Raw genomic sequence first — 23,639 nt, forward strand, 5'->3', positions numbered from 1 at the left:
ATCAATTTTACCAGGGAATTGCTTTCTGAATTCGACCTTTGAGGATCATCAATCTAAGCAGGGAGCCGTAACCCCAGCAGGCTGACCCCACAGCACAGCACTTTTCAGCCCAATCAATCAGGCTGCATTATTTAATGGTGAATAGCTGAGCACCCCCAGCCAGCCCCATTTTGGGCAGAGGTTTGTGTATTCTGCAGCTCAGGCTCAGTGGATCAGCTTCAACCCCTTCCTCAGGCTCCTGTGCCTCCTCCTCTGGGCCCACAGCCCAAGGACAATGGTCTGTGCCTGCCTTTCCCCAGCCAAGGCTCAGCTGGTGGAGGCTGGAGTGGATGGCATTAGCCCAGTCCCCTGGGTGGGAGCTGCTCCTCCTGCTCATCCTCCTCGGCGCCCAGCCACGGCAGGAAGGAGAGGATGAAGGGAAAGGTTAGGAGCTGCTTAGCAATGAGGCTTAAAAATCAGCAGCGGGGCAGACACCTGCTCTGTGTCCTGCAGAAGGGAGCCATGGCCCTGCTCCAGCCCCGGGGCTGCTCCAGCAAAGTGCTGCTTGCAATATGGTCTCTCTGGCTCTGGAGGAGATCTGGGAGTGTTTCTGCTCCCTGGCTCGTGGGTCAGGGCTGTGCTGGCAGTCAGCACTGGTGGGGAGCAGCCCCAGCAGGAGCCACAGCACCCTCGGGCACCAGGGACGCCCACCCTGGCCCAGGCTGGCAGGAGGTGACACCCTGCACTTGGCATGCGGCAAAACCTGGCTCACACTGCTCCCAGCAGGAGTGGTCAGAGCAATGTGTGCCCCAGGATGTTACAGCTTGCACAGAGGGGTATTTGTGAGTTTATTTTAGTGCAGGTCATCCAGCTCTCCTCAGAGTGGTGCAGTGTGGTTCTGATGCTGCCAATGCCTCCACGAGGGAACATCACAGAGTACTGAGAAAACTTTCCTGTAAAGTTTCCTTTTTTCCCCTTTCTTCTTTTCTTTTTTTTTTTTTTCTTTTTTTTTCTTTTTTGTTTTTTTCAGCCATAAAGAACACTTTTCTGCAATTCTCCATGTCAGCATCCTGGAGGTCACAGCAGTGAGCTGCTGGAGAGGTGTCTGGTGCCAAGCCCACGTGTGAGGGAAGGAGATGCCCACACATAGGAAGGAGGTGAGTGCAGCAAACCTGCAGCAAACCTCCCTCTGTGCTGGGAGTGAGAAAACAGCCCCTTTTCCTGAGCTTTCATTAATAATGACTTTTGAAGTAATTTTAAAAAGCCATCCCAGCCCTTTGTTTTCCTTCCAAGGATTCTTACTTGTTTCAAAACCCCTTTTCTGTCCTCAGCCCCACTTGCAGAGCAGGGAAATGAGGCAGAGAAAGGCAAAGAGCATCTCCTCATCCCTCTGCCTTCCTGCAGGGATGGGGCAGCTTTGTGTTTACAGGGGTCTGAGGATGAGGGAAAATATGAGGATCTGACTTTGTGTTTTAGAAGGCTTGATTTATTATTTTAAGATATATATTATATTAAAACTATACTAAAAGAATAGAAAAAAGGATTTCATCAGAAGGCTGGCTAAGAATAGAAAAAAAAAGAATGATAAAGTCTTGTGGCTCAGACAGAGAGTCTGAGCCAGCTGACTGTGATTGGCCATTAATTAGAAACAACATGAGTTAATAAAAAATTGTTGCATTTTATAGCAGCAGATAACTATTGTTTACATTTTGGTTTACATTTTTAGCTTCTCAGGTGAAAAAATCCCAAGGAAAGGATTTTTCAGAGAACATGCCCGTGACATTGGGGTGCTGGCACCCCCTTAGACCTGATGCAGTGACACTGCTGATGGAACTGCTGGGTGAGGACCTAGAGAGCTGCTCCATCTCCTTGTGCCTCTTGCCCAGCTCCCGTGGGACAGCACTGACTGCCCTGAGCTCCTCAAAAACCCCAGACATGGAGCAGCAGAAGGTCACCATCTCCCCTGCACGCTCCTCTCCATCGGGATGCTCTGCAGGCCACAGGGATGCTCTGGACACCGCAGGTCCCATCCTGCAGGGTTCCAAACCATCACACCCCTGCTTTTCCCTGCCCTGGGCTTGGCTTTGCCCCCCTGCTCCCTTTCTGCTCGGAGAGGCGCTAATGACTGCGGGCCGGAGGAAGGCTTCTCAGAGCTGCTTTCCCCTGAATTGTTTGCTCTCACTGTAATTGATGAGACTTTAATGAGTCTCACGGGACGATGTGTTTGAAGGGAGCTCTTTCCCCGCTGTCCCCAAGGAAAAGGATGTTTCAACTGATCTGGGCTCTCGGGGAAACATGAATAACTCTTCACCATCTCTCTATTGTCATCCCCAGCGCTGCTCACAGCAAGCCCAGCCATCACTTACCCACCTCTACCTGCTCTTTTCAACTCTTTTGGCAGCTCAGCAAAAGCTGGGAGCAAATCTTTTGGGCAAAGCATAACGGGTGCTGAGCTTGGATTGTTTCTGGCCCATCTGTGCGTGTGGAAGCAGGTAAAAATAGCTTCTAATGGCTGGGCCATGGAAGAAGCACAGTCCCTTTGTGGAGAGCAGTTATATCAGGATTTGCCTTGCTGGGAGATCACTCTGGCAGGGGTTTGCTGTTGCCAGTCCTGGAGCAGGGCTCAAGGGATGAAGATGGCAATGGTGGCTCGTCCCAGGAGCAGGGCTGGGAGCTTCCCTGAGCCTGTGGTCCAGGGCTGAAGGAGAGGAAAAGCTATTTTAACATATTGGTTTTTTCAGCTTGAACCAGGCTGAGAAGCTTTTGGCTTTCACTACTTTGTACAGAGCCAAAGAATTGAAAAAACCCTGAGTTAGGTCAGAGGGTTGTGAGCAGGTTGTTTTCCTTGTGGGTGTTTACTTTTGGTTGTGTGGTAGGGACGGGTGAGTCCTCCCAGCAGTAAGAAACCCTCCTCACTGCCCTCCGAAATGATTTGAGGTTTGGGTTACAAAGATGAGACAATTTAAAAGATGCCAAAGTGGAGAGCACGCTGGCTGGCTGTTCCCATCCGAGAGGCTATTTATTTTAAATAAGTTGACACTCACCAGCTGTCAAGATCCTGCTGACTGGTGGAACATTATTTATATTCAGAGCTGCCTTAAAAAGCAAACACAAAACCAAAGTTCCCCATTAGGGGGTCGGCCAGCTGAAGGGAGGAAGGGTGAAGAGGACATCACATGGATATGTGAACATAAATATTTGCAGAGTAATGTGTATAAATGCTCTTGGTTTTTCTCCTGGAATGCAATAATGCTTGCAATTGAGTTCATTGGCCAAATTGAATTTGGGCTCCTGTAGAAGTCTCTTTATATTAAGTGCTTTAACATACATCACCTTCTCAGTCTATCGATGAAATTCTATTATCCGCTCAGGGCCGGACACAGCTCGGCAACAAAATCGGAGGGGGAATAAAACCCTTCACAAAGCAGAGCCAGGAGCAGGTAATAGGACCTTGGGCATCAGTCTCTGGCTATCGACAAAGTGTCAGCAGTGTCTGGGGGAGGGAGGAGCTCTCTGGGTTTCTCCCTCTCTCCCTCCCACTCACAGTTTCCTCCCCACCTCGCTGCAGTGGGAGTCGAAAGCTTTGCAGGACTCCAGCAAACAGTTGCTGCACATTAACTTAATTTAACTATATGACCAAGAGCAAGGTTTTGCTGGAACTCAAGCTAATTCCAGCCTGGAGGAATGCCAGGGAAGCTCAGCCATCCAGCTCTGGGGCTGCCCAGCATGGAGGAGAGGACAGGCCCAGGAACACTGCTGGCACAGACCTGGCTGTCCTTGACACGAAGATGCTGCTGCTGCCTCCTGGGACCCCAGTTCTGTCTGCCAGGAGCTGCAGGGAAAGGAGCAGGGACGGGCACAGGCAGTGCTTGTCATGGTTTTGTGGTCATCCCAAAGCTGCCAAGTGTGGGCTGAGGGCTGCAGGGGCGTTTGGGCTTGTTCTTGGGGGGTGTTTGGGTGAGCCTGTGGCTAATTTGGGAGTGGTGCCCCAAAAATGCTCTCACAGATCATTCACCCCAGGTCCTGCCTGTTCTCCTTTGGGGCAGGTCCCACCCTGCTCCTCAGGGAGAGATGTTCACCAGCCACCACACAAAATCTGAAACCCTCAGCAAGAGACTCTTCCACAGACCAAACCTTTTCTCCAATTTAAAGACAGCTTTGCTGGAGAAGTCAAGATCATCTGGAAGGTCTCCCACAACAGAGCCAGAAGAAGGGATGCCCAGCCAGGGCAAAGCAGCTCAGGGGCAGCCAGGATGTGGTTTGTGCTGGCACCCCTGGTTTGAGCTGAGCCACAGCCACAGGGGGAGTGCACTGAGCTCCTTCATTGAGAGAGGGAGGCAGTGACCAGGAATTCATTCATCTTTAGCAGCAATGAGGCATCAATCACATCTCAAAACTCACCACAAATGCAGAAAAATGCATCCCCTGCATGTGGGTACCACTGACCATTTCCAGCTCCTGTCATTGCAGGAGGTGCTTTTGGGGGTGGCCTTGGTCCTGCAGGTCTGGAGTGCCTGATCCTGGCTGTGGCACCAGGATAACAGCCTGGCCAAAGCTGTTCTGCTCCACCAGCACCAACTCTCCAAGTCATGTGGAGAGAAAATCCTCCTGGAGAGCATCCATGCATGAGACTGCACTGAGAACACACCAGGGAAAGAAGCCAGGGAACACAAAAGGCCTTTTCCCTTCAATTTTTTGGTGTAAGGAAAGCCTAAGAAGAACAATTGGTGAAGTGAGGAAAGGAAATACCACTTCAAAACTAGAAACCTCATCTTGCTGGTGCCTCTTTGGCCTGAGCACAGCCTGAGAGGGGGCTCTATTCCATGGAGCTCCTCCTCCTCCTCCTGACTTCCTCCAGGGACTGCTCATCACCAGCAGGATGGACAGGCAGACAGACAGTGCACGCACTGGGGCAGGGCAGGACAGAGGGAAGAAATCCTAATAACCAGCCTAAAATTGATTCACTTCTGCTCAATCTGATTTCTCCTAACTGGATCCACATGTCCTGGCCATGGCACATTAACTTCAATTACAGCTTATTAATGTCTCTGTGATGGAGCGTGCCCTGCTGAGCACGGCGCTGACTGACGTTCTGAAGGGGAGGAAATTACTCCAGAGAGACCCCAGAGTGCCATGGAAGCACAAGCAGTGGCTCTCACCACAGCCCTGGCAGCCAGGGAAAGCTCATTCACCCGTGCCTGAGCTCGCTGCTGCACCGAGGAGAAAATTGAGCCGTGAATAGAGAGATCTGTGGGGAAAAGTCCTTCCACTTCCCTTGCCCAGCCTGCCTGGCACACACACAGCACACAGAGCAAGGGCTTGCTTGTGTCTATTCCTGTCCTGACTCTTCTGCATCTCCAGTTACTCTGCAGATCAATAGGGACAGGATGGGAGAAGAAAGGGAGGGGGGAAAATAAGAAAAGAAAAAGATACCGAGAAGAAAGAGAGCAAAAATAAACTGTCAGCCATGAACAGAGAGATGGACCTGGCTGAGGAGATGCAGAGGAGACCCCGGGGAGCAGGCCACTGTCCCCATGCCAGGAATGAAGCAGTGACTCCCAGGATTCACCAGATCCTCTGGCCTACAGGACAAGGAAAGGCAGAAAAACTCTTTCCCCTTGTCCCCATGTCCTTTGCTCTCTTTCTGCTTTTCCCAAAAGCTCTGGGAGATGGTGGTGAGGGGTTTTCCTTAGTGTGAGGCTGAGGCATGAAGGATGGGGGCCAGGAGCACATGGACTGAGGGGATCACAGAAAGCTCTGAACCCACCAGGTAAGGCAGCAGCACAGGAAACCACCTGGGCTCGTGGTCTGCTCTGAGGGCAAAGTGTTTTCTCTTCCCTTGACCATGAACTCCGGCTGGAAATGAGCTGCCAAGTGCCTCATCATCCTGAGGGCACTGCCAAAATCCCAATGCCACGCACAGAGGGAACACAGTGCCCCACACTGTGGCCAGGCACAGCTCCTTCAGCCCCTGGAGCTGCTCACTCTGCTCTCCAGGTGGAATTTTCTGGCTGTGTGACTCTTTATTTCTTCACAGTCATCTTCCCTCTTGTTTCCATGCCCCCTGTAGTGCATCCCTAACACCACCCCAGTTTTTTCTAGGCACTTTGCTGCTGTTCCTCCACCATGTCCTGGAAGAGGCAGTGTGTGTCCATCCCCATCCCTGCCCACCCTGCCTCCCCCCTTCCCTGCACAGTGCTCCTATCAGGTTCACATTGATTTCTCCTCTCTTCCCCTCAATAACCCATCCCTTGTTGAGCCATACACTAGATTTAATTTGGTTTTAGTCCCTGCACTGTAACTGGCTTTGCTTACAGCTGGAATTAGATTGCTTTTCAGTGCAAAAACCTGCTTGCTGGGACTGGAATAATCACAGGAGCAGAGTTAATTCACAGGGAGCTTCTCCATCTTATACACCACTTATCCACAGCTCCTCAGCTGCTCACCTGTGCCCATAGGGGATGGAAAAGTCAGCAGAGGACAGAACTGACCTCTTCTCCGTCCAGGATGAGTGTCTCTCTCCCTTGGGAACCAGCCCAGCAAGCTGAAGCAGCGCAAGCAGCATCTTACTGTAGCTCAGAACTGGGGAGTTCGGGCTGACAAAAGCAGATTTCAGCATTTTCCCAGCTCGCAGCCAAGGCAAAGCCCTCTCCTCGCGGCGGCCCTGCAGGATTAGCTCGGGGTGTGCCGGGAGGCTGCGGCCGGGCGGGTTTTGGGGAGCGGAGCCGGAGCCGCTGCAGCAGCCGCGGGCAGGCGGCCAGGGCGGCACCGCGCCAGCGCCGGGAGCGCCCGCCGGGCACCGGCCAACAAACCCCGGCCCGGCTCGCCTTGGACGCGGCTGAAAAGCAGCACTGCAGCTTGCACGGGGCGCCGGCAGCCCGGCCGTGCCCGCCCCCGGCTGCCCTCGGGGTGGATGTGGAATTTTGTAGAGGTTGCGGCTGCTCCAGCCCTGGGTGCGTTTGAAAGGGTTTTTCCTCCCCTTCCCTAGCTGTCTCTTTGCACAGAATTTTTAGGGATTTTCTGTCTTGAACCAAGCCCTGTCACTATTAAATGGTATTGAATTTGGTATTAAAAAGCTGACGGGGGGCTGGGGAGAGGGGAGGAGGACAACTGAGAGCAAGGTGCTGGTTTGGAGAGAATCCCACCAGCACGGCCTCAAGGCCAAAGTACTGAGCCAACAAATTCCTGCCCAAGATAGGAGGAAAGGTAAATGGCTCAGACGGGGAAGGTGTTCAGGGGACACCAAGGGTATTTTAACTCTTTGAAGCATCAAGCATCCCCAGGCTGCTGGGGGAGCAGTAGCAAGTCCTTGGTTATCTGTGCTGTTCTTGGAAGCCAAAGCTCATTGCACAAATACTGACATGAAACTCGAGCCCTAATTGACCAGACACATGTGGAGGTGCTCTCTTACTCCTCTGCCCACATGCCTGAGCCCCCCAGGGCTCTCCCTGAGCAATCCCCATGGTGGGTACCCCAAAATGCCCCCAGCCCAGCTGAGAGCCACAGCTGCTCATCCCAGACAGGCACCACGCCGTGACAAAGACCCTCACTGCTGCCTCCTGCCTGCCCTGGCGGGTGGAAAGGGCTCTCCCATCCCTCCCTGCAGCTTCCTTCCCCTTGGAGCCTGTTCAAAGCCAGCCTCGGTGGCACCTGCAAACATTTCTACTTGCAAGTCTCAGAAGCAAACCGTTTGGAACTGATACAAATGGCTCCTCTGTCGCTGTGGTGATGCTTGTTAGCATGGGGTGGGTGATGGGGAGATTTTCCCCTCTCTCCTGTAAGTCTCTCACAAGCTGGATGGGAAATCAGCCATCTCGGCACTTTTCCACCTTACTTTGCTTTTTCGGTTGATGTCATAATGTAACATATGGCATCGTATAGAGAAATGAAAAACAAAGCCCAGGAGAAACAAAGCCCCTCCTGCTTCCTCTGCCCCAGATGTGTCAGGGGGTTTACCCTTACCCCAAACTTCATCTGCCAGGGCTGGGGCTGGTCAGGGTGTGCAGGACTGACTGGGCATGACCCACCCTACTTGTACTGGCAGGGAGCTGGAGTTTAGTGGGGTGAGCCTCATTCCACACCCCATATCCACCAGCATCACCCCTGAGGCATCTGGGCAAAGGCTGGCTGTGTTTGCACAGCTGGGACAGGGGATTGGAGGGAGCTCAGACCCTGAGAGTCCATCCAAGGCACATCCCAGGGAGCTTCAGGAGGACAGCTGCAGGAGGACACAGCCTTGGAGGTGCCCCTGCTGTTCCCTGCAAGGACACATCTGCTGCCCTGCCCGGGGGGAAGGGGTGTTAGAGGGAGAAATGGATATCTCTGGGTCAGCAGAAACGCTGATGGCTCAGTTTTCCAGCAAGGATCCACGCCCAAAGAAACCCAGCATCCGTTACCTGCCGGTGACTTCGATGTTGGAGACGGCGTAGAAATACTTGTACAGGTTCTCCCTCTGCACGTAGGTGCCCCCCAGGGCGGGTCTCAGCAGCCTCATGCGCAGGTCGGTGACGGTGAAGAAGTCCTTGAGCCCTTTGGCGCTCTCCAGCCGCGTGTACAGGTTGTCCATGTTCTTGAGGTCGGGGCCGGCGAAGATGGCGAAGCGATCCCGCACCTCAAAGCGGACGGTCTTCTCCTTCTTGGAGCCCGCCCAGCGGGAATACTCCTCGGTGCAGAGGACCCTGTTGGCACTGGTGGTGGAGAGGTCCCGGACCCTCCTTGCTGGCATGCTGAAGGCCTCCATGCAGTCGTCTGCATAATACTGGTACGGGTGCCAAGTCCTCCCGTTGTCCAGAGACTTCTCCAGCATCATGATGGTGGGGCGCCCGTACTCGAAGGTGATGACGATGTCGTCGGTGAGCTCGATGCTCTTGTTCCAGGACAGGGTGATGTTGGCCAGCAGGGGCTCCGGGTACCGGCGCCAGGTCACGCTCTGCCAGTAGGTGGCCAGGCCCTCGTCCTCGCTGTCGAACATCAGCTTGGGCGGGTGAGCCAGGTCGGGGTTGGAGGCGTCGCACTCGTCGCTGCACAGGTACGGGTTCTCCTGGAATGACAGCAATGGTCATTGTTGGAATAGTTACCAATATTGTATATGGAACGTGCCTGAGCTTGTCTGGCCCTTGCTGCTTGACCAAATAGTGGCACTGTGGTGTTTCACCCCACAGACAGTTTTGGCTAGCTGGATGTATGGTGTTTCACCCCACAGACACCCTTGGTTGGCTGGATGTGTGGTGTTTCACCCCAGAGACACTTTTGGCTGGCTGGGTGTGTGGTGTTTCACCCCAGAGACACTTTTGGCTGGCTGGGTGTGTGGTGTTCCACCCCAGAGACACCTTTGGCTGGCTGGGTGCTGCAGCTGGGCATGTGGAGACAAGTCCAGGCATGCAGGGGCTCTGGTGGTGCTGGGATGGAGCTTCCCACCATAACAGGGGCTGCTCCTTGGGTTTCCCTCTGCTGGAGAAGCTTTAAGGCGATGGTGAAGAAAAGGAGTAAATTGTGATGGAGGGTTTGAGACCAGAGCTTTATTCTGGCCCACAGGGCTCTGAATGCAGCACCAGCTCCAACAGAAGTCACAAACCATGTGGTTTGCTCGCCCTTTTACCCAGGGAGAGGGGGAGGAAAGGGGTAGAGAGCCACCAACCAGGTATGGGAGAGGAAGTCTTAAGGGACAAAGGACACCTGGATGGCCCAATGCCCTCCAGGGGTGTAAGGAATCTTTTGAATCCTGCCAATCACTCGACGCCCTTCTGGAATGCCAGGACTGACAGACAGCACGCAGCAGGGCTCAGGGTGTGGAAAGGAGGGATGACTGACACACCTGGGCAAGGAATCTTCAGGGAGAAACCTGGGGTATCTGGGGCATACCATGACATCACAGCGCAACAGGTCACCTGAGAGGAAAGCAAAGCTTGGGCACAGTGTGGGGGCAGTGTGGGCACATGGGCCCTGGTTGGGCTGCTGGGTCAAGCCTTAACTGCTGGGCTGGGCTGGAGGGTGCCAGGGCTCTGGAGGATGCTGGTTCTGAGAGCGAATTTAAGGCAGAAAGATGTGGCTTTGCCTCAGCTCTAAGAACGGCTGAGTTGTTTCCTCTGAAAGGCCCTTTGGGAAAGGGCTTTTCAATTTGGCACGGGGCAATTTTCATAGAAAGCTCCTTCCCTGAGATGGTCTCTGAGAAACCTGGGTTAAGCTTGGCTGATTTACAAGCCTAGGAAAGCTGTGCTCATCCCTGCAGCCTTGGAGGAGCTGAGTGGCTGCAATCCCCCAGGCACACCCTGCCTCTCACGGCTCCTGATGCTGGCACCATCCCCCCAGTGCCTCTGAGCACAGCTAGAGGAGGGAAACCCAATTTCTCCAGCTCCAAGCTGGGACAGAACTGAGCAGCAGCAGAGAGAGCAGAGATTTGTGCTCCTGCCCAGAGGGAATGGGGTGGGAAGGATGGCTCATGCCACCCAGGTGACAATGTCCACTGCCTCCAGGCCTGAGCAGTGAGAAATTCCATTGAGCAGTGAGCCATCCCATTTTGCCCACACAGCCAGGCTGGTGTGTTTTGCAGGGACAAAAGATCTCTTTAACCTCCACATGCCCACACCCTGAGCTGCACTAGGACACAGTGTCAAGGTCATGATGAAGTTTTGGGGGTGGGCAGCTGTGCCAATGCATTTATTGCTCACACATATGTTTGCCAAAGCCCAGCATCACTGCCCTGCAGCCTCTGGCCCCCAGGAGTGAGCACGTGGCTCACCCCTGCCTTGGGGATTGTGTAGGGCTGTGTTCTGCTGGGTACAGACCACAAAAAACTCTGCAACATGCTGCAAATCCGTGTTTTTGCATATGAAGCATCTCTTTGCTGTCACTTTGCCTCCCTCTCAGAATCAAAATCCAAAGGACTGGGGAGGGAGAGGGATTGGTATGACAGCGGGCTCTGCTGCTCTGGGACCCTGCTCAGGAAGGCAGAGGCACCTGGCAGAGGAGGAGGAGGAGGTGATAAAGCAGCTGGGGCTGCTCAGAGCTGCTGGCTGGAGGTGAGGAGCCTGCTGGAGGTGAGGTCTGGCTCTCCTGAGCACAGCAGCTTTCAAGGTAAGGCCGAGCTGGGTGCTGTGCTTTGGTTTGTGGGTGCTCTGTGCTGTGTGGGGGATCAGCGTGTTCCTGCCTGGCCTGGGGATTTCCTGCAGTGCCAGGGTGTGAGGAGCTGATACTGATACCTGGAGGCTCCAAAAAGTGACTGACTGCAGGCTGGATCAGAGCAGGCTGGGTGTGTCTGGTTGCTGCAGGTGTGGGATGAGGCTGCTCCTGTGTCCGTGGCTGGCTTTGACCCAGGGAACTGCTGGAGTCTGAGTGCTGTGAGTGCTTTTAGGGTGCCCTGGGCACAGCCAGGCACAGCACAGGAGGGGATCTGGCTGGTACAAGAGGATGCTCTCAAAGTGGGGCTGTGCTTTGAACGTGGGTACTTCTGAGTAACACAAAGTGCTCTGGAAAATCTGGGCTTTGCCACCTCCTGCCAGGCAACCAAAAGTCTTGGAAATTACTAGGAGCTTCTCCACTCCATGTATGTAAAATGGGCCTTTGGTGCCTCCTCAGAGCTCAGAGATGTGCACTGAAGGCAAGCAACTGTTTGCAAAGTCACTGGAGGCCACAGCACCCAGGAGCCCTGAGAAACTCCTGAGGACACGAGCAATTCTGTGTCTGCAGCAGCATGTGAGCAGCACAGTGTAAATAAGGCAGGAGGCTGCTCTGTCAGCACGGGGGGAAAACAGAGCAGTGAGTGGCTGATGTGTAGGTGAGAGCCAGGCTCCTGTGCAGGGGAGGCAGCCCTGGGGACACAGGGGACTCCTGTAAACACAGCACACGTTGTGTTTGTGAGGCTGCCAGGCACCACGAGAAAATAGGTCAAAAAAAGTGTTTTCAGCCCAATCTCGCTCTGACACACTCCTGCGTGGCAGTGAAGCTGCAAAAGCTGTGCTGGGGTTTGTTCCTCCTGTCACAGCCTCAGCTTGGGCCATGTGTGGCTGTTGTCACCTCTGTGTGAGCTGGAAAGAAGGGCTGGGACTGGAGCTGCTGAGTGCCCACCCTACAGCAGGGAGGTTACTCACAAAAGGGTGCTTGGGTTGGTGTTTTAAAATCAAATAGTTGGATTATTTACTTATTTATGTATTTATTTATTTATTTTGTTTGTTTGTTTGCAGCTGTGATAACTGAACAAGGGAAATCAATGGAGTGCTCAGGCTTGCTTGGGTGGGTGAGGTTAAGAAGCGAGGGCACCCCACAAACCCCTCAAAGAGAGGGAGATGCCAGCTGGGCTGTGCTGGGGCTCTGAGCCACGCTGGGGGGCTCTCTCCTGCCACAGCAAGCTGTTCTGGAGTAGGGATTAAAAAACCCTGAGATATTGACATATTTAATATGCTCTCCTGACTCGTCACGTTCAGAGGAATTGTTTACCTCTGCTAATGAGACACAGCTTCCTGCTGGGGGATGGAGCTGCCTCTCAGCTCAGCTCTACAGCGGTGGCTGAGGGAAAAGGCACAAAAATCCCCCTCAGCTGAAGTGCTGGGGGCTCTGAGTGTGTTTCCTGTGCTGAGGCAACATATTGTGTGGCAGTATGGTCCTCCTGTCAATGTGGCCATACAGATGGCTTAATGTGACAGCCCTGAAAAGACCATCCCAGAGGTCCATTTCTGTCACTTGTGTGAAGGAGGGTACAGCAGGTGGAGGGTTGGCTTGGGATGGCAGCAGAAAACTCCCTGACAAACCTGCCCTACTGCTCTGTCTGAGCAGAGTTTGTGTCTCAGAGCTGTCCTGGCAAGAGAGCTCTTGCCATGAGCCTTCCTGTCCTTGTGTGCAGCAGGCACAGCCCTTGAGCTGGTGGGAGATGAATCTCACTGAGTATTTGCCTCTTGAGCTGGTGGGAGATGAATCTCACTGAGTATTTGCCCCTTGAGCTGCTGTGAGATGAATCTCACCGAGATTTTGCCCCTTGAGCTGTGCCCACAGTGGCCACCTCCAGGGCTGTGGATGATGCTCCTGTCTCCCAAATCTTTCTTTGGAGTGGCCAAATTGAACAAACAAAGGGCTCTGTGATGAAACCACACTTAAGGGAACATTACTCAGACAAAAGGCTGGCCGGGATGGGAGGTGGGACAGATTTCCCAGGAGCAGTGAGGGGAGCAGCTGACTCTGATCAAGCATGATCCCCCTCCCCATGTTCTGTCTGGAGGAACAGGGCAGGCCCTGGGAGGGTCCTGGCAGGTCAGTAGCAGGGAGCAGAGGAGTGAAAACACTGCCATATGCTCATCCCAGGGAATGGAGGTGCACAACAATCCCTGCTGGCTCCTGTGTATCCCAACCTGGGAGGCAGCACCTCCAAAGATCTCCTGAACCACCCTGATGCTCTGGGGAGGGGGCAAATAGTTCAAGAGGTGCCTGGTTGTAACAGAGCAAACACAAAAATAACCTGCAAGTGACAAGGTGGGGGAGAGCCTCAAAAGCCACCGAGTGAGTCACACCACTACAGCTTCCTCTGCTAAAATGAAGTGTTCCTTTTTGGGGTTAGGTTTATTGAGTTGTCCTTCCTCTGTGGGATGCTTGATGCCTTTTCTGCTTGGGGGGTGGTTTGGAGTCAGCCAGGAGGGCAGGGGGGAGCGGAAACAGATGGCCACATTTTGGCTGCTCCCCTGGTCCTGGTAAGATCAGATATAGCACTATTGAAACAATTCCAGGTATTATTTTTGAATCTGGTTTCCTCCTCCAAGCTCTGTGTCCTCCAAAGAATCTGTCCAAAGTCTTGAGATATTTAAGTCTTCAATCTAAAAGTCAGGATGCATTAGCCAGGCAAACTTGGTCTCAGTGAGCTTAAAATAAACCAGTTCACTTTGAGTCTCACACTATTAAATCAGTCGTGAGTGTCCTCACAGCAACTAAACATTGCAGATTTCAGCCTCTCCAGCTCTTCTGGTTGGGCACCTTTTGGGGTTTTTGCAGCCTTGCTTAGCCCCAGCTCAGTCCAAAAGGGCAAATCTCCAGGGGACAAAGAGTGAGAGCCTCGTTGAGGACACAGTGTCCTAAAAAATGGCATCATGGTGAGGTTGTGCCTCTGTGAGCCAAATCATAGAGTGGTTTGGGTTGGAAGGGACCTTTAAAGGTCATCTGGTCCAACCCCCTGCCATGGGCAAGGACATCTGCTAGGTCAGGCTGCTAAAAGCCCCCTCCAGCCTGACCTTGGATGTTTCCACAGATGAGACATCCATCACCTTTGTGGTTTTACCATGCCACTATTTTATCCCACTCTTTACAAAAGTTTTCTTCCCTGCAGCTAATCTGAATCTGCTCTCTTTTAGCTTAAAGCCATTCTCCCTTGCCCTAACACTACAATTCATAATAAAGAGCTCTCCCCATCTTTCCTGTAGACCCTCTCCAGATCCTGGGGCTCTGAATCCTCCTTGTAGGGCTGCTTTCAGTGCTTCATCCCCAGCCTGGGGGCACACTGGGGGTTGCCCTGCTCCAAGTGCACTCAGAGGGTCCCATGAGCCCAGTCCTTCAACTGGAATTGTGTCCCAGCCCTGGTCCCTCCTGACCCAGCCCCTGGGTTTTGCCTCCTCTTGGTGCCTGGAGTCGGTTCTGGGCAGAAATGCTGCAAAAGAGATTTTCTGAAGGTGACAGCAGAGACTTGCTCCTTGAGGAGGATTTCTTAAGAAACAAGATATTGGTCTGACAAAGCAGGATGACAGGAATCCAGGATGCTGCAGAGAAGCTGCTCCCACCTTGCTGGGAAGGGGGGAAACCAGCCACAACAAAAGGCCTCAGTTTACAAAGCCCAGATGGTTTTTAGGACTCTTAATGAGAGCAAAAGTTCCTTTTTTTTTGTTTTTTTTTTTTGTTTTGTTTTGTTTTTTTCCTAGCAGATAATACAATTTTTAAGCTCCATAGCAGAAAATGATATATTTTTGTAGGTGCAATTTCTTGATTAATCATTAGGCTGTTGAATATTTTAAACAAACTAGACATCTGTTGTGAATGGTGAAAGCTGCACAGAAATAAGACTGCAGCTTTTAGATCTCCACGCCAAAGGGAAGCTGGAAAGCAATTGCAACCACTAGCTGCACAGTGAATAACAATAACAACAACAACAATAATAATAATAATAATATTAAAGAGGAAAATACCCAACAAGATTTGAGCAAGGAAAAACTATTAGATTATGTGAGAGTTTGTTCTGCTCAGCCAAGGATGCTCAAGCACAGCTCATACCTGGTGTGATTTGTTTAATGGTGTCTTGAGAACAGTCCTGGACTTCCTCTGCTTTTGGGGATCTCTTCTGCTTGATGGAATTGTGTTTAAGCCAAGGCCTCTGCCAAAACCTAGAGCACCCTGGGACTACTTGTTTTTAATTACAGTCTCCTAATAAGAGTAATGACAAGGTCTCATCAACTTGGATGAATTTTGGAAAACAAAACTGTGTGTTTTTTTAGTTGGGATAGGGGGATTGGAAATCCTTGGTGCATTGTAGGAAGATTTTTATTAAAGCGGAAAAAGTTAAAAGCGTTTCTTCAGCACAAAGATCAGTGCTGTTGGGTGGGTTTCTCTTGGGTACTTTCTTCTGGAGTGGTTTTTTTCCCTCTAAGAACTGGCTCTCAAACCCAGACACCTCTCAGACCTTGAGTGTCTCCAGGCTCTCCTGCAAGATCTGGCACTAATTGGGACTGGGGGCTGTTTGATAGAACCCCAAAGAGTCTGCAGAGCCAGGAAAAGCGGGTGACAGCACAGGAACCTCCTTCCCTCCTTCCTGGGACTGCTTGTGACCAAGGAAACCTTGGTGTGAACCTCCACCTCCACCCAGGAGGGGACAATTCCCTCTGTAGCCCCCACCCCATCCAGCTGTGATGCTTAAGGAGCTCTCAGGAGCATCCCAAGGTTCTTCTGCTTCTCTTGGGACAGCCAAGGCCTTTCTGCTTCCCTTGGGACACCCAAGGCCCTTCTGCTTCCCTCAGGACACTCAAGGTCCTTCTCTTTCCCTCAGGACACCCAAGGTCTTTCTGCTTCCATTGGGACACCCAAGGCCCTTCTGCTTCCCTCAGGACCCCCAAGGTCTTTCTGCTTAACTTGGAACCCCCAAGGCCCTTCTGCTTCCTTTGGGACACCCAAGGCCTTTCTGCTTCTCTGGGGACACCCAAGGCCCTTCTGCTTCCCTCAGGACACCCAAGGTCTTTCTGCTTAACTTGGGACACCCAAGGCCCTTCTGCTTCCCTCAGGACACTCAAGGTCCTTCTGCTTAACCTGGGACACCCAAGGCCCTTCTGCTTCCCTTGGGACACCCAAGGCCCTTCTGCTTAACCTGGGACACCCAAGGTTCTTCTGCTTCCATTGGGACACCCAAGGCCCTTCTGCTTCCCTCAGGACCCCCAAGGTCTTTCTGCTTAACTTGGAACCCCCAAGGCCCTTCTGCTTCCTTTGGGACACCCAAGGCTTTTCTGCTTCCCTCAGGACACTCAAGGTCCTTCTCTTTCCCTCAGGACCCCCAAGGTCTTTCTGCTTAACTTGGAACCCCCAAGGCCCTTCTGCTTCCTTTGGGACACCCAAGGCCTTTCTGCTTCCCTCAGGACACTCAAGGCCCTTCTGCTTCCCTCAGGACACCCAAGGCCTTTCTGCTTCCCTCAGGACACCCAAGGTTCTCCTGCTTCCCTCAGGACACCCAAGGCCCTTCTCCTTCCCTCAGGACACCCACAACTCTGCCTTTGAATTTCTGCTCAAAGGGCAGCAGATGAGGTTCACAAAGTCCCCGCGTTTCCTCGTGCTGCAACTGAGTCCTGAAACTGGTATCAAATTTCCTCCAAATCCTGCAAAAAACAAAGGGATCAGCAAAATCTCCATGTGCACCTGATCCCTCCTGCCCTGCTAATGTCCTCGCTGTGGAGCAGTGTCACTGCAGGTGTCCTGCAGCCTCCTGTCCCCTGTCTGTCACAGGCAGGGCTGGTGGCCATGGGACATGGGGGTCCCCAAGCTGCAGAGGGGACCACAACCAGCCCACTCCATCCCTGCCTCTCCTGTGGATGTTCTGGAACACATTCATCCCAAAGGTTTATTTTCCCCTGTCCCTTCCCCTGCCCAGCACCACGTTGGATGCACTGGCTCCACAGGCTGTGGGGTGGAGCTGAGATGACCTTCCCAACATTTCCTTTCCTGATTTGCACTCGGCTGAGTGTCCCCAGCTCATGCTGAGATTGAGCTGTGGGGCTTCACTTCCCTTCCATGCCCTGCCCTGGCTTTCCTTGCTGCCAGGGCTCCACAGGGATCTGCATTCTCCTGCTCTGGTGTGGGTCAGCACAGGGAAATCACCCCCTGAGCAGGGAAGGTGCCTGAGCCAGCTCCAGTGTCAACCACCCTTAACCTCCCCAGTGACACAGAGCTCAACCTATTTTCTGCAACACAAATTTCTGACAAGGGCCACCCTGAGTGATGTGTGTTTTGGGAGACTTCCTTGGCTTTTCTTCCAATAATCACTCCAGGACGTGATGCTGCTTCCCAAACAGAATTGCATTTACCCAGGAGAAAACACAGGCTCATCCTAACGACATCTCAGGGTGTTTTCACTCTTGCTGCTCCTGATCTGAGGGTTCAAGTGCTCTATCTGGATTTATGACAAGACAAGGTGATTTTATGATCAAAAATAACATTTGTGAGTAATTAAATCTCATGCTTTAGGGCATAAACCGTAACCTGCCAGTGGCCAGGGTGGGACTCTATGAGAGCTGGAAATACTCTCTGACAATTAATTTTCACTCTATTCATGGGCTGGGAGGGATCAGAGGGGTGAAACAACCGTAATTAATTTACAGAGATTATTTCCAACAGCTGGCAAGTGGCATAACTCACTGCAGAGAGGGCTGGAAGCATGGAGAGGGAGCAGGAGAAACACAAGGCCCTTTTTATGCCAAAGAACCCCACAAATCCCCTTCTCTGTGAGCTCAAGTGAAGGTCTGTGCCCTCCTCTGAGGGAAATGGGATCTGCCTGGCCAGGTCCACTCTTTTAGCACTGATTCCCCTGTCCCCCAAATGGGCTGTGGGCTCTCCCCAGTGCACAGCTGTGACTTGAACCTGGAGAATATCTCAGGAACAGCTTTGGGATGCTGTGACTTGAACCTGGAGAACATCTCAGGAACAGCTTTGGGATGCCTGTCAGTGTGCAGCGAGAGGTCCCTAGTGGGGCCCCAGCATTGGACTGTGGGGACTCTGGGGAGTCTTTCTTCAAGATGTTAGGTTTTCTGCTTTTCTCATTGTTTTTAAAATACCTCTTTGGTCAAGCTTTCTATTTTGGATAAGACAAGAGCTGTCTCATAAGGTTGACGAGGCAGTTTTCCCATGGGCTGCCTGAGCAGCTGCAGCCCAAGAACCACCTGGGAATGCTCCAGCAAAGCACATCCTCCAGGCTTCACTCTCCTCTCCCCAGTGCCCCTCCAAAGGGGCATTTTGAGGTGGCCCATGTGGGTTGGAAGGTTCTGGGAAGGCACCTGGGCATTGGTGAGGGGTTATTTTGCAGCTTCACCTCAGCAGGGGAAGGGATGGGATGGGATGGGATGGGATGGGATGGGATCTGAAGCTCAGGGAGGGCTGGTGGGGTGTTTTGCTCACCCATGTGTCCTTCCCCTGCCCCCTCCCTCCCCCAGCCATCTGCAAGGGGCTCTTATTAAGGCAGAGACAGCAAAAGGGGAGAAAAGCGTCCTCGCTAACAAGCTGTTTGCTGTTTATGAGCAGGTAAAGGCAGAGCTGGGATGAATTATTAATAGGGTGGAAATGGGGTCCCTCCACAGATCTGCTGCTAATTCTGGCTCAGCCGAATGTCACACCCTCCATCTCCTCCCCGAACGTGGTTTGGGGGATTGATTGCTGCTCCACTTCCTTCCCCTTCCTGCCGGATCCGAGGCTGTCCGAGCACAAGGTCACCCTGGCCGGGGCGTTAGGACAGGCTTTGCCTGGTGGGGCTTTGGGAGAGCGTGAGTCAGCAGAACCAGCCCTGCTGGCTCTGGGTGAGACACCAGGACGCACTCAGCGAGACATTTTGCTGTTCTGCCTCTTCCCTTTGGCCTGAAGCAGACACTCATTCACCGAGCAGCGCCGCTCGCTCAAGGCTCTCGGGCTCCCTTGGGCCCGTCTCTCCGCCAGAGAAGAGATTCAAGCCCTACTCGTGGCTGCTCTTCCCCTTCCCCCTCCAGCCTGCTCTGAATTCCAGAAGCATCTCGTTCGTATTTCATCCAGGCTCAGCACTGTGCCCTTCTCTCCACCAGCCCTGGGGAGACATCGCTGTGCCAGACAGGGTGGGCTGGTGGCAGGGCAGTGTCCTGTCACCAGATGGGAAAATTGAGGCAGGGAGGGATTTCTGGGCTTCACAAGGCATTGTGGGCTTCACCTTTCTGATGATTGAACGCCCCCAGGCACCTGCAGCAGGGCAAAGTAGAGGCTCCCTCACCCAGCCTTGATGTGAGGCTCAAGGAAATCTCTGCTCTCATCCCACGCTGTGTCTGAAACTCTCCCTGTGCTCTGGCAGCACCTCATGAAAAGGGTCTGAACTGGTTTTTGCACTGTAAATGACACAACGTCAACATCCAGGCAGGAAGCATCCTCTCCACAAAGGGAGGGTCCAGAGGGAGATGCAGCTTGTCCCACACAAGGGCTGACCCAAGTCACCTGTCCACCCTGGCACCGCGGCTCCTGCACCAACACAAATCCCCTCACGCCCACTCCGGCTGAGCCAGAAACAGAAAATCTGGTTACAGGAGGAATTTCAGCCTCCAACCTGAACCCAGCCCAGCCCAGGGGTGACCTCTCCAAGAAGGGCCCCTGGAAGCAGCACCTCCATTTCCAAAGCCCAGGGATGGCTTGGGGGCAGCTCTGCTGCTGTTCTGGATGCCCTACCCTGCACCCTGTCCTGAGAGGCATCTGCAGCTGGTTTGGGGGCGGCACAAGGGTTAACCCTGCCCGGAAAATTCCACTCCTAAGCAGATAATCTCATCTGTGCTGGGTGTACACACACATCACCCGCAGCAGCCCGGCCTCCCGTGGAATCGTTTTTGAGCAGCTCTTTCTTTGTGAAGTGCTAATCCCCCGGTGAGCTGCTCTAACCCCATCCCTCCTGCCGCCCTGGGCTCACCTCCACCCCCACCTCCCTGCCAGGCCGCACCCCTCAGCCTCCCCCTTGGGCACTGTGGGGTGACCTAGAGCCTGGGATCAGATGAACCAGACACCCCTCAGCTGGCAGCCATGGGCACGCGTTCAAAAACCAGCAGATTAATCCCATTGACTGCTTTTTAGCTTGTCTCCAAACTCAGACTTTCTGTACTGGGGACTTGCAAGCTTTGCTCTTCCCAGGGCACTTCCCTGAAGCTTGTTTACAAATTAAGCTGTTTGGATTCCACCCCATCCCTTCCCTGCCAGATTATGGAGCCCTTGCATCTTGCCACAGAGATGTATTTGTGTCCGCAGCCCCTAGCAGCAGGAGCACAGCAGCAGCGACCTGTGTGCAGGGCTGCGAGTGCATTATTGATTCAGGACTAAGAAATTGCTTAGGAAGTAGGAAAAGTGTCCTGCTCTCTAAAAGCTTGTGCGCCTTGTAAGCTCAATACATGCAGCCTTTGCAGAGAGGCTCGCTACGCCGCTATTAATAATTTATTCTGTAAGAGAGGCCCTGATAGTTTGAATGGGGGAGGGCAGGATGCAGAGCCCGGGGGTGGGAAAGGGGAGGGATTGAAGGCTCTGCTGTGCTTCTCAAATGGAGGTGCAGATGTTGCCCAGAGCCTGTGTGGAGGGGGCACGGCTGGGTGATGGGTACCCCTGTACCCATGCCAGCCTCTGAGCAGGGCTCCTGTGTCTGTCTGCTGCATCAAGAGCTCTGCCTTCGCTGCTGTGGGAAAAGCATTTGGCTGCTTTGTGCTCTGTGTCAGGGGAACAATTCAGCAGGTGCCTGTCAGGGGTTTGGATTGAGTTGTGTCAGCCCAAAACATGTCCTGGCTGTCCCTGAGACCCCGACAGTGATCCTCTCCTCAGGCAGGGCTCCCCAAACCTCCTGACTGGCAGCACTACAGAGCTGGAGCAGCTGACTCAGCCAGCAGATGGGGAGTTACAAACCCTTTGGCTGGAGTAGAAACCAGTTGAATCTGTGCTGATTCTGCCTTTGGGACGTGGCAGTGCCAAGGCAGGACTGGACACGGTGGTGGCAGCATCCCTGTGGAGCCCAGAACAGGACAGCAGTGACCCCACCGCTCTGGGGTGTGCAGAACCTTGGCTGGAGTGGTGGCACCGTGCTGGAGCTGCTCCACGGAGGGGAGCAGAGGGAAAGCTGCTCCTGAGAGGCTCCTGCATGGCTGGGGATGAGACCCAGCCTGGTGTCTCTGCAGCACTGAGCTCCTGGGCCAGCAGCCCCCTGTGGGACAGCTGAGCAATGCAGAAATCCACCCCTGAGCCAAGAGGCAGAGGTTCCCTAAGCCTGGCTGCGGGTGGCACTGGGCAGATGTGCAGAGGCACTGGTGCCACACGGGGCAGGGCAGGAACAGGGTCAGGGCTGCAATTGTCCCCTCTGGCCCTGCCTGGAAGAGGGGGAACAAGTGGGAACCTCATGGGACATGTCTGAGGCTGCAGGGGATGGCTCATCTACCTGGGGTGAAGGCTGGAAGTCCAAATCCCTGTTTGCCAGGGCTTTGCAGGCAGTAGCTTCTCCCAAAACATCTCCAGAATGGTCACCCAGCAGTGCTGTGTGGTTTGAGGAGGAAAAAGCCTCTTTGGGGTTTTCCAACGCAGAAACCTGTGCTCTGTGTGGAACTGCCTGAGTAACTGGGTCAGCCAAAGCTCCACATCTCAAAGGGCTGATGGTAAAAGGGTGGATTGGGATCTGAAACTAAGATCTGAAACTTAGAACTGGACTTTCACTTGGGGAAACCACAGCGTGGTAGGATAGCACCTCTTCCCACTCAGGCAGGATTTTCTGTAGGGAGAAATCCTTTTAAAGTGTATTGAAAATCATATCTATGCTATAGAATATGATGCAGATTTTAAAATAAATAAATAGGAATGATTTCTCTGAATATCTTTGCCTTCAAAAGTTGCCTATGGAAAGCTGTGGTAGCTGGAGCTGCTGTATAAGGGCTGCTGTAAGAACTGCTCTCCCAGCTCTGGCCACACTTGCCAGCAAGTCTTCAGTCCATTCTCTTCTCTTTTTCCCATCTGGACACTGTTCCCTTTGAAGAGCAAAGCTTTTCTTAAAAGTAGTTTATTCTTCCTGAATACTTCAAGGTAGGGGAAAACTTTCTTGCTCACTGTACCAATTAAATTTACTTGACAGCTTCATTTTTATCACTGTGTCTTTTCCATCAGCAGTTGGAGATGATCCTTGTTAGGGGAGTAGCATCCCACTTTACAACAAGATGAATCCCGAACTGGGCATTTAAGGAAGTTGTTACAGGCTGTTGAGGGAAAATCCAGTTTGCTCAGCACTGTCTAATTTGAAGCTGAATTGTATTCTTTCATTTTTCTGTGAAGCCTTTCCTTTTAAAACACCCAGATCCTGCTGCACTCTGAAGTAGCCTCAGTGGCAGGAGAAGAGCAGTGTGTAATTTGCTGAGCAGCTAATAATGTACAACCCAAGGGTCTGGCCCCAAGGGCAAGGAGCCACTGATCCTGACTTCAAACAGTGTCCTCTGCAGCAACCCTGGTGCTGGGGAGTGATTAAGGGTGGGAACAGAACCAAAAGGCTCCAGCTCTTTCTCCCACACTCAAAAGCAGCGCCACAATGGGTGCAAGGGGTGGATTGGGAGACCTCCCTCAGGGTGGAAATGGCAGCAAGTTCTTTTCCAGGCTTTCCTTAAAGGAAAGGGGAGCATTTTCCAGGTGTTAATTTAAGGGATTGGAGGGGCTGTTAGCACTTTGCAGCTGGGAAAGGAAAGTCACTTCTTTCCTTCCCTACAGCCCTGCCAGGGGTGTACAGGTGATCTGACAGCACAGAGTGAATTTCTTGTCCTGCTGAATTCTGTCACAAAGGCAAAATGATCATCCTCAGGGCCATACAGGTTCCACAATAAAGGGCAAAGGGGAGTTCCAGCTCCCTCTGCTACAACCAAGGATGGGCTTGCCACCAGCAGTGGGTAGTGCTGATTTATTCAAGGAGGAGGGAGAATATCCGCTTTTCTTGGAAAGGATTTTCCATTGGACTTGTATACAGGCTCTGCTTAGCCCAAAGGATGTCCTTGAACCCTAGGGCAGCCAAAAGACTGAGAATACCTCATGCTTTGCCCCCTGGTTCTACTCAAAACAAGGCAGAACTCTGGTGGGCTGGGAAAGGGCTGTGGGTCTCTGCTCAGGGTACCAGAAGGGATGAATCCATCCTTTAACCATCAGAACTTGCTGCAGCTTTAGAAATGCTTTTGGAATAGCATTGCTGAAGCAATTATTCTTCCATTCTTACTTTAAAATCTGTGGCTTTTCCCTTCTTATTTTCAAAACTTTTGGCTTTTAATCATCCCTAAACCCACAATCCCTTGTTTGCACCTAAACAGGTGTACAAAGATATAGATGGGTAGGATTGTATGATATGAGCTAAAAATGCAAGGAAAAGGATTTCTTATCCCAAAGGTTTGTCTGCTTTTTCCAATTTTAGCACCCAATCCACAGGAGAAATGGTCCTTTAGTAC

At 52.6% G+C, this 23,639-nt stretch overlaps 1 protein-coding gene across 1 annotated transcript in view; it reads right to left on the minus strand.

The window, feature by feature from the left end:
* The window catches only part of NTNG2 (netrin G2), a 45,962-nt gene that overhangs the window by 17,707 nt on the left and 4,616 nt on the right, over window positions 1-23,639 (minus strand). The window contains exon 2 of the mRNA XM_058818353.1: window positions 8,376-9,019. Coding sequence (XP_058674336.1) covers window positions 8,376-9,019 — 644 coding nt within the window. The remainder of the gene's footprint in view (window positions 1-8,375; window positions 9,020-23,639) is intronic.

The sequence above is a fragment of the Ammospiza caudacuta genome, chromosome 21, assembly GCF_027887145.1.
Source record: "Ammospiza caudacuta isolate bAmmCau1 chromosome 21, bAmmCau1.pri, whole genome shotgun sequence".
NCBI classification, from domain to species: Eukaryota; Metazoa; Chordata; class Aves; order Passeriformes; family Passerellidae; genus Ammospiza; species Ammospiza caudacuta.